Consider the following 10571-nt stretch of genomic DNA (forward strand, 5'->3'; position numbering starts at 1 on the left):
GTAAGATATGGAATGGAGTTGATACTGCAGTATCAATAATTAACATTCGACGCCTGTAAAAACAACGCAGTCGCATTCTGAATCTTGGAATTCAACGACGTTGGCGATCGCGTTTCTTCATTCGTTTGTCGTTTTCTGCCTGCCTTTTCTTTTTTACGATCAACTAGACAATAAAGGTAAAGGTTCTAGAATAATTCTTGTAATTATTTCTTCGTTTTCTCGGAACTTTTTATTCACTTTGCGATCTACGATTTCAATTCGTGAATGTTGCGGTACGAGTCCGTTCGCCATTCAAATTTTAAATTTCCCGTACTTTCACCGTTTTAGTGCCGCACAGCGCGACCGTGTTTCTTCTGTTCAGTGCCGAGAAATGCCAGCCCGTAATTCTGTAGAGTCGAACAATGTAACAAAACTACATAGAGAATCAACTACGTTGTACCGCAACATATTCTGCGACGCAAAACGAAAGATGCGCGATCGCTCCGCCTGGCATTTTTCGACTGGACTTTCGCAAAGACCCCTGCCACTAAAATGATCGATTCAATTTGTTTCAATTACTTTTTCAGAATAAAAGATGACAATGACGTGAAACATTTAATATTTCTTTATATTACGATTTTTAATAGGTGAAACACATATCATCGGATATTACCATATCTATTGTTCCCCATGTTTACATGAACTTTGATACCTGCCATGGATACACCAAGTCTTGTCGCGGTAAGTTATTTTTAACGAGGAATGATTATCGTTATCTCGGTTGTTTAGTATTTTAGAATAAATTATGGCAGAGTCTGCCTGTGTCTCAGTACATATTTAATTTATATAAATATATATATATTTTGTTTTCTTTGATCATACAATGTGAACTATTTATTTAATTAAATATTTAATTCTGTTACTGCTTTACAAGCGCCTAATGATGTTTGCAAGTGGGAGAGAAAGACAGAACAACGATGACCTAATCGACGACATGCACATAGAATCAAATCTGGTTGAGAAGGCATTCAGAGCAGTCGATAGAGCAGACTATGTTCTGGCGTCCCACAGGAACAGTGCTTACAAGGATTTCCCTTGGGGGCAGGGGGATATTCTTCTTTCTGCACCGTCCGTGTACTGCGAAGTAGTAGAAAAGCTTTGTTTACAACCAGGGCAGAGTTTTTTAAACATCGGCTCGGGAACTGGTTACCTGAACACAGTGGCAGGACTCCTATTGAGTAAGGACATTGTTTTAACAGGCCCTTGCAGAGTATTTCCTATATCGTTGTTCCTTTCCTAGCTCACAGAGGGATAAATCATGGTATCGAGTTGAAAGAAAATTGTATAAAGTATGCCTACGAAAGGCTAGAACAATTTATGAAGACATCACCTGCTCTGGACGAGTTCGACTTCTGCGAACCACGTTTCGTCCAAGGTAATGCACGGAGAATCGAGTAACAGGTGCATGTGGCTTCAGGTCGAGCAAGGAACAGTTACATAACTATGCATCCAACAGGAAACTGTCTCAATGTCATACAAGACAGACAATACGACAGAGTATACTGCGGAGCAGAATGTCCTGAAATGAGTCACGCATTTATCGAACAATTCGTATGCATTGGGGGAATCCTTGTAATGCCTGTCCAGAATTTCTTGAAACAGTACATCAGACTTAACGAAAAAAGCTTTCTTATGTACGATATCCTGCCAGTATCGTTTACTCCATTAGTTGTACCTATTTCTTCGATAGAGCCTTATATTCGTTTGCGTATGTATGTTTACAGCTGCCTCGACACATTGCCTACTGGAAGCTTTAATTGGTTTGTTAATCTGCTATTAAAAAAATGTTTAGCTGTAAATTATATAAGAATAAAATTACCAGTGGGTAATGTGTTCAAATAAATGCAGTGCATCGGAATGCATCATAACGATTTCTTATTGTTTCAGCTAACTGTAATCGTCTTTCGTTGATGGAGCTGTGCAGAGGAACCATAAGGAAGAGACTGTTAGAGAACATTTGGAGGCAGAACGGGGACAATTTAGTGTTCAAAAAGGTTCAGGTCACTCGTGTAAATAGAGACGCCATTTCTAGTCACATGAAGGAAAGCATACGTCGCTTACCGTTGCCGTTTAAACTGAAAATGTACATGAATTACAATCGCGACTTGTAAGATATGTGCGCATACAATTATTCAATAAATATATACATGTATAATAATATAATTTTCTCTGATTGAAAAGGGAGATACAGCGATCATGGAAAAATTTCACCGCACCCGCAACATGAACTCTCATCGTACATCAACCTTGCACAGAGGTCCCCGTACTTAACACGGTAACTGAACGGTTCGTTACTCATCGATCGACCCGACAATTATCTTCCCCTATCTTTTACTGACGTTGCGTGGAAATACCGGCTCATCGTACCAGGACGAACCAGTTCTGAACTGGTCTATTTGCTAATTTGATAACGGTGCTATATATAATACAATTGTCACAGTATCTTCATTTCCAATTCCTGAAATACTTGCAATCTGTGCCGATGGCTAAGCATCGACACCTGGACGACATTATCGCCTATTGAATCTAATTAAACTAATTAAACATTGACGAGTTCGCGTGAAGTTTCATTTTGCAGTCTTCTTAGACTACACCAAGACAATCTTATCTTGCATAAATATTCATAATCTTGTAATAAACTCGAATATCTATTCTATTCTTGTGTAGATTGCCGACTTTTAATTTTCAAAATCAATCAAGAAAATTCTTAAAGTAGAAAATTGGCATTGAGCAAAGAGGCAATGTGCAAACATAATATTAAGATATATTATAATAATTAAAAAAAAATAGAATTGCAAAATATATTAATAGAAAACAGATATGTATCAACTTGCCCCGCAGTAGGGCAAAACGTTTTGCATCTATCAAGTGAACAGCTCATAACTTATTTTGTACGTATTTTTCCCAAAGTCAGGTTTACAATGTATAAAGAGGCAGGTTCGAAGAATATTTTAGCATACTTCTTTTTACGCGATCGAATCAAAGAAAAACTGAAAAAATGTATCAACTTGCGGCGGTCTGCGTTTTGCGAAAAGAAACGATGGCGAAAAGATTCTGCGAAGGGTAGAATCGCGTTTTGAAGCAGCGTGGTCCCCGTCCCACCCCTTGATGAGCCAAGGGGGTGGACTGAGGGTGCGCGGTGCGAGATCAGTGGTGCGGAAGAGGCTAACGCCCAGCCGGCCGACAGATCGCGGGTTCGCTCGTTCGTTGGTTGGCTCGGGACAACCCTCCGCGATCGTTCTCCGCGATCTGTTCGTTGAATCGTGCTGTCGCGCGGTGTGATAAGATCGATCAAAATGCATCGTTGCCATCCGAACCCCTAGTGCGCTCGCCTTCCGAGCCGTTAGAAACCCGGGGAGACCAAGCTGTGCACCCGGATCCCAGGCTGGTGCTATGACTTCGCACCCCTTCGGGTCCGTGGGTGCTCTATGTAAGCTCCATTCGACGCGATCATCCCCCCCGGGTGTTGTTTCCGTGCGGGAGTGAAGTGCGTGGCAACGGTCGACGGAGGAGTGCATATAGGTAAGCTCAGAACTGGAGCGAACCGAGCTGCACCGAGAGCTCTTCCGGGTTGTTGGCTGCGTAAGGGTTCCGTCCGGTATCCCATAGCACTCGCCAGCGAACGCGTTTCCCGCTGCTAGCTCTTGCAAAATATTGCGAACATTCCCGTACAGCTCGATCACCGTTCGAACGACGAGGCGCCAGCCATCGATGCGAGCTTCGGTCCGAGCTTTGTTTATATTGCGCCCAGAGCTTTCAGTCTCGGCAACCCCTTGCCCTATAATGTCCACCTCGCGACCAATTCTATTTATTTTCGATTCCTCCGATATTATTTAACACGACGACTGCCTGTAATCTTGGAAATCTTCCACGAAATCAAAAGAATTTATGAAATCAGAATTGGAAAGAGAACATTTAATGAAATTAATTTATTAAGCTTAACACGGTCGATAGCCTTTATCTTCCGGAGAAAATCGTAGCGCAATACCACCCTCGTTGTCGAGTGTAATTTAGGATTCTCCGTAGCGGTGACAATGGAGTTGTTAATTGTAAAACGGGTCGAGTACTTCCTTCCGTTGCTTTCGCGTTGAATCGGGAATTGTTCTTTCACCGAAACAATCGACGATTGATATTGTGTGTTTCTTTTAAATAATTGCACCTCCGATAGCGTTCAAGTGGAGGAAGATTATGAAACACCGGTGAGAAAAGCTAATCGGTAATCTATGAGTCAGGGTAACGACTCGAGTGCCTTTAAAGAGATTATTCCGAGACGCGTCCCGGTGTCAATGAGTCATCGAATTCCTAACAAGGCTGCAAGTTTCGCGGAGAACAAATCCCGAACGGAATCGGCGGAATATCGGACTGGTTCTTTTCAGAGGAATGTAAATAAATCGAATACCGGAGGCTGTGCTTGTTCGCGGAACGGCTGCTTTGTGTAATCAGGGATTATACTCCCACGTGGATTAATCCTGTCCTCGCCTGGCGTATGATAAACATTGCGGCACGGTATCTGTCGGCTGGATTACGTCGCAAGCGACTCGCTGCTCCATTGTTACCGTTAATTATCGAATATAGAATACTCTTTCTACTTTGAATACTTATTACGCTTGTTGCATGTGAAATGTCCGATTTTAGAATGCAAATGTTATGAAGCATGTTGAAATACTTGAAATACTGTTATAGCCTGCGAGTGCGAAGCTGATCTTTGAGGTCCTATCTTCAGTTTTCATTTAGTTATCTAATTTTATATTTAAACGAAGTTTATTTTAATGTCGATCAATGGGATTGAAAAATAAACTAAAAAGCTCAAAAATGGAGATGACATTCTTATAAGCGATGAACGCGAACGACCAGAAAATTCAATTATCACGGAACTTGGTCATTTGGATCGGTAGGTTTTACTTAGGATAAAGTTCTGTTTGTTTAACTTTATTTTTAGAAACTGGACGTTTCGTATGCAACAACTCGGTACTTTCTTCGTTCACGGATAAATCTTGAAATCGAGCGACATTATTTAATGGATTATTTCAGAGAGACCCCACGAAGATGAGGCTCACCGTATCCAGCAGCATTTCCCTTCTTCCCCTCTGGTGTCTGACCTTAATCGAAGCTTCCACTTCGGCCGAAGTTTCCTGTGGTGATCGTCGGACGGCACCTAGGGGAGTGATCCAGACTCCGAACTTTCCCGCCTCGTTTCCGGTCCCCATAAAGTGTCGCTGGGTAATCGACGTGTCCGACATACCGGCCACCAACAGCTCGATTGTCGTCTACCTGACCCAGGTGCGGAACGAATTCCACGACCCCATGCAAACAGCCATCTACCAACTTTAAATCGAATTCAATCAAATCAAAACTATTTCTGCGGGGGATGATTTACCCTTCGATGAATTTTATAGAGATTCCTCTATAAAAGAAAAACATGGTCCACATATCTATTTTTCTTTCCCCCTTATTATGGCGGGGCTGTGATCAACCCTCGATCACGATGCTTTCGTAGAAAGTCGAGGGAAAGCGTCCTCGCCCCAAATTTTCTTGCCTCACCAGAGAGGACTCTGTCCAAGGACACCGAGTCTTAGTCGGTGTATTAAGATTCCGAAACCAACATCATTCGAAGGGTCCGTGGGTCAAAGTTCAACGTTTCTCAGAACAGAAAAATTCCAATTTCTAGTTTCAGACTGGAATTTCCATTCGACGAAGTCACTGAATATGAAAACCGTATTAACCCTTAGCCCTCGGGGACTCTGAGGCGCCACTAAAAGTTGCTATCCAAAATATTATCTACATTATTAAACTTGTTTAATATGCACAAAATTTAAAAAATCGTTCCAAGCACGAAAGGGTCAAGCCCAAAATTTTTTTAAAGTTTATATTCCCCTTTTCACGTGGACCCTTCATTTGATTCTGAATAATCGATTTGTCGAAGAGTGCCATGCCATTGATGAAGAGCACACTACACAGGATCTAACTCAAATACCTTATCGAACTGAAAATTTGTGAAAATTGAGATTCCTCGGTTTTTGGTGTGGATTCATCGGATTCCGAAACGTTTCCCGCAGGTGTACGTGTACAAGGGGCTCCGGTTCACCGAGTACGCTTACTATGAATCGGAGAGCATGAACTTCGGCGCGGCGTTGATCAAGGAGATCACGGAGGGGAACGTGTTCGAGTTCAGGTGGCTGCGGACGTTTCGGCCGTTTCTCGTCGTGGAATTCGAGCTGGATCGTTTAGAAGGGAACCACGTGCGTGTGCTGGAAGATCTCCTCGACGTATACGGGTTCAACGTCACGTACCAGATGACCGAGGTCGAGCCGAATTCGGATTCCTGCTCCGTGCAACGTTGCTCCTTCACCGGTGACTGCCTGGTCTCCGCGGATTACGCGTGAGTCCTCTATCTCTCCGTCTACTTGACCTTCTTCTACTCACCTTGTCCCATTTACCATTGTTTCTTTCCATCGGAACGCACCGCTCGGACCAGCACACAGAAAATTAAAATTGTACTAATTGCCAGACGCAGGAGCTACGGAGACATTCATTTCATAATTATTTTGGTTTTCCGTTCCATACGATCACTGCAGAAAATGTTTACACTTTGCATGCAGATCCAACGATAACGTCTCGAATGTACGTTTCATAGATCGACGTCTAAAGCGACGAATTAGCATACGAGATGAATTAGCATGTACGCTGGTAGGGTTTAAGCATTTTCCCGCACGCGAGCCAGGACCTCCCCGGTTTATCGTTTCGCATCTTTTCCGCCGGTTTCGTCTGGTTCCTGCCGGTATCGAGCTTCTTGTTTTCTCGGAAGGCGACCCATTTCTCCCCGGAACACGTGCTTGCATTCTTCATGAGCGGCCCGAATGGTGAAACTATAGTACTCGCCCGCGGAAAGTTTGCTGACTCATGCACGACGCTCCCGAGGAATTCACCGTTTCTTTTCCACGTCTTATGGTTACCGGGCAAAGGTTCCAAGAATGAGAACCTGTTCGGAGCGTCTAACGAACCTGTTAACTATCCTCTTCGCGACTGGGCAACTCTTCGTTGAGCAGAGGAATAATTAGATAATTAAATTCTGCTAATAATTATGTTTCCGGTGCTGCAAAGAAAAATCGATTTCCATTTAGCAGCTCGGCGAAAATGAATATTAAGTGTTCAGATTTGTCAATTTTTCAACTTGACTTTGAGAATTTTTCCTCAGCAATTTCTGGTGCGACTGCTTCGAGGACTTCAGCGGAAGGACCTGCAACGAGGGACCCCTGTGCTTCGGCGACAGTCACGAGCCCGTGTGCCAAAATGGAGGGACTTGTAGGTGAGAAGGGCCAAAATTATATTTATCAGCACCGTGGTACCGTTTATTAACCCTTGGGCAACGCTTGCGTTCCGACGGTTTTCAAAAATTTCATTGAAGTTGCCAACTTACGGCTAAATTGAGACCCCCGGTCGTTCGTAGTCGACCGAAGTGGACAGGCGTGCCAAATGTATATTTAGAGGACGAATGCCACGCTGTCTGTGCACGTCACGAGGATTTCCTCCTCGAGGATTGTACACCCGGAAGCGTGACAAATAGGACAAAATAAAAGAGTTCAAGAATCAATTTTATTATCAAATGCGTACACACACCGTATACAAACTTTCATAAAATCTTTCAGCCGAATCGGCCGCGTGTACCGAGATTTCGGAAGCACCCTGTGTAAAGACAAGATTTGATTCTCCGTTGATGCGAGACCACTAATGACGATCATCGTGCACCAGTAACCAGATAGAATCATTCCGAAAGGGTGGAAGTAGGTCGGTCGTGAAGCCGAGACCCCGTGTCGACGTTGCGGCGTTTCCCGTTCGAACCGGAAGCCGGAGTCTCTATAAAAATCGCCCTCTTCGATCCTATTGTTCAACCCTCTATAAAAATCGCCTCTTTCTCCGGCGATAAATGGAACTGCTTTCAAGGAGGTGAACAATGTTTGCCGAAGTAACGCGGACAATAGCGACGCGGTCACGTTCGGAGCCAGCGTTTGTTCCGCGTCGGTGAAATAACGCGATTTTGCCACACGAGACCGTTCTCGGTCTGTGCAAAATTTATGGAGCCGAGGAAAGAAATTGCCGGGCGAGCTTTCAAAACAGAATTGAATGGCGCGAGCCCATTCAAGCGGGTTTTAATGACGCGATATCGGTCCCCGTTACGGCAACGCTGTGGTCGTCGAGTGGGTCAAGCGAAATTTTTCTACTTCTGCATTCGCTACCCTATTCGTAATCCACTCAAGGATGGTCCAATTAATTTTATACACTACTATTTACAGTCGTACCGCACAGCGTAATATTGAAAGACGTAACCGTTGAATGATTGCAGGCAAATGGGAGCAAAAGCGATGAACTGTCACTGCCCGGACGGCTACCTCGGTAGACGATGCGAGATTCGCCTGATGGACACATGGGACCCGGGTAAAATGCTCTTCGGCATAGCTCAGATAATTTCTCAATGAGTCACACGCGCATACTACGACGAGCGTGACTCATTGACGGGAGTATCTGTCGGTCTGGCGCTTCACGAGGTCAATGGTTGCCTGTTCGCAGAATGCGGACCCGAGAGTTGCATAATGCAGTGCCCTTTGGAGGACGGGGAGGCTCCGTGCGTCTGCAGGAATGGCACCAGGATCCACAACAGTGAGCATTGCATTCCTTGAAACGCTAACCCTCTCGACGCCATTATTTTCTTTACACAGCAATTAAAACTTCTTTGCTTTTTATCATCTCATGGAGGAAGTAGAACTATAGTAGGAAGTGTCTGCAACGATTAGAACCTCATTGTGATCCCCTGGGAGGAGTAGAACATTTCTTTTTTTTTTTATTGTATTAATATACTTTTGCTAATGGAGGAATATCTTGCTAATGATGCTGTACTTTTTGGCAGATCGGTCGCGGTACGAGTGCAGGATCAAATTGACGAATGTGACCTCGCTCAGAGCCGGTTCCGTGCTGCAACAAGGAAGCCTCGAGACCTACGTCGGCAAACAGGTGAGCGAAACACGATTTACAATATGAAACTATGTGAAAGACGAACCGGGGAAGTTGTAGTAGCGCGATATTGTTGGTCCTCCGGGCCCAAACAGGTGGCCCATGGTTTCTCAGGTGGCCCATCTGCTTCGTCTTTTCAACCCTCGTGCACTGTTCGTTCCAATACGCTTGCTTTCAACTGCAATTTTTCTGGCTTGAGTACAGTGCTCAAGAACTACATTTTGAACAGTTCAATTCTCAACTTACAAGTATTCCAATTTCCTGAACAGCGCATAAGGATCGAAATGAAGAGAATATTTCGTGTCGAACGGGCGTATGCAATTGATTGAACGTATAGTTCACGAAAGCCGTGATACGAATCGAAAGTGACCGTGACCATGACCTGACAAGTCCATTTCGCTCACAACGATTGCTTCGTCGAACGAACAGTAGGCAAAACCAAGCTATTCAGAAAACGAAAAATCATTTTCTTCGTGGATAACGCAAGCCGGATTCACGGACAATTAGCACTAACTTATGGGTGATGTACGGGTTCCTTGCGTGACTCATCGAAAAACAGCGACAGAAAATCTGCTGAGTGTTCGTGGGAGGAGTTAGACGCCGAGATCGTGATCGTGAATTCGGTATCAGAGGCAGTGATAGCGGCGACACGACGCCACGGGTGTCGCGTTATCGGCCTGTCTTTCGTAATTGTTCTGATCGGCGTGCCATGAGCCCGACCACCGCGACAGGCGGCTTACGAGCGAGCACGCGCCTCCGTGTGACTGAGATACGGTTCGGCGGCGACTATTTGTTTAATCACGCGACCCATTCGTGCGATCACAGCCACGCGATACGATCCACTAGATCCCAGCTAGACGAGCCTGTCTAGCCTGTCTAGTAAATGGCCTGTTTTGCAAGAATTTTTCTTGGAAAATGTAATGCATAGATTGATTGAAAATGTGTGGTATCATTTATTAACGTTATATTGTGAACAAAAATATATTTTTTAGAAATTTTAACCGTTAATATCAATGGTATATTCCTGAGGAAATTTCCTTTCGATTTAAACAAAAAAAAAATGCTCGATCACTTTACACAAGGTCTCCCTTTTAATGGGTGGCCCTGGGCTACGACGTTTAACCTGTCACGTTCAAAATGACCGGTTTTCTATTTTACAATTATTGAATCTATAAAAATCCATTTCTGGAAAATAGCGGAATTTCCATTGTAGCGGCCATCGGCGCGTACAATAAAACAGTGGGCGTGCAAATGGTCGGGTCGGTTTATGAGACGAACGACAGCGAAGCTATTTTTGAGAAAACCGTTTCCAGCGCGTGCAGTTAGAATGTTTTAGAATGTTTAGAATCTTTCGTTCCCGGCCTGGATAGCAAATGATGGTACCATAAACCACCGAGTTTCCGAAGGGTTGCGCTGACCGAGGTCCGAGGGAAAACCCGCCATTACCATAAAACCTTCACGTCATACCTGGCATTCCCGAAAACGGCGCCTCGAGTGCAAGGAATGGTACGGGTAATCAGGCCAAG

The 10571-nt window shown here is 44.2% G+C and overlaps 2 protein-coding genes across 7 annotated transcripts in view; both read left to right on the forward strand.

Annotated features, from left to right (window-relative positions):
• The first annotated feature begins 69 nt into the window (after positions 1–69).
• On the forward strand, positions 70–2314 carry LOC143356258 (protein-L-isoaspartate O-methyltransferase domain-containing protein 1). 2 transcript variants are annotated; one of them, XM_076791795.1, is made up of 7 exons: positions 70–176; positions 627–720; positions 914–1217; positions 1280–1414; positions 1496–1747; positions 1927–2122; positions 2221–2291. In XM_076791795.1, exons 2-7 carry the CDS (start codon positions 697–699, stop codon positions 2264–2266), a joined length of 957 nt encoding a protein of 318 aa, XP_076647910.1. In that variant the 5' UTR covers positions 70–176; positions 627–696; the 3' UTR covers positions 2267–2291. The 2 variants fall into 2 exon arrangements, with proteins under 2 accessions (XP_076647910.1, XP_076647909.1); XM_076791794.1 differs by having other exon boundaries at positions 71–176; positions 1927–2146; positions 2221–2314.
• Positions 2221–10571, forward strand: part of LOC143356252 (uncharacterized) — a 31857-nt gene continuing 23506 nt past the window's right edge. For 2 of the 5 annotated variants that reach the window (XM_076791776.1, XM_076791779.1), the window contains exons 1-7: positions 2789–3561; positions 5071–5319; positions 6096–6418; positions 7235–7345; positions 8381–8472; positions 8605–8694; positions 8942–9045. In XM_076791776.1, the coding sequence (XP_076647891.1) occupies positions 5086–5319; positions 6096–6418; positions 7235–7345; positions 8381–8472; positions 8605–8694; positions 8942–9045 (954 nt within the window). In that variant the 5' untranslated portion in view covers positions 2789–3561; positions 5071–5085. Of the gene's footprint in view, positions 2315–2787; positions 3562–4432; positions 4597–5070; positions 5320–6095; positions 6419–7234; positions 7346–8380; positions 8473–8604; positions 8695–8941; positions 9046–10571 lie in introns of those variants that run through there. The other 3 variants (XM_076791777.1, XM_076791780.1, XM_076791778.1) reach the window with 3 other exon arrangements.

The sequence above is a fragment of the Halictus rubicundus genome, chromosome 8 (genome assembly GCF_050948215.1).
Source record: "Halictus rubicundus isolate RS-2024b chromosome 8, iyHalRubi1_principal, whole genome shotgun sequence".
Classification (NCBI taxonomy): domain Eukaryota; kingdom Metazoa; phylum Arthropoda; class Insecta; order Hymenoptera; family Halictidae; genus Halictus; species Halictus rubicundus.

Excerpts from the sequence above, each read along its gene's own strand:
- LOC143356258 (XM_076791794.1), top strand. The coding sequence starts at position 697 with ATGGATACACCAAGTCTTGTCGCG. Across the intron at positions 1,748-1,926 it reads AGAGCCTTATATTCGTTTGC|CTAACTGTAATCGTCTTTCG; the intron begins GTATGTATGTTT and ends TTATTGTTTCAG. Across the intron at positions 2,147-2,220 it reads ATGAATTACAATCGCGACTT|GGAGATACAGCGATCATGGA; the intron begins GTAAGATATGTG and ends CTGATTGAAAAG.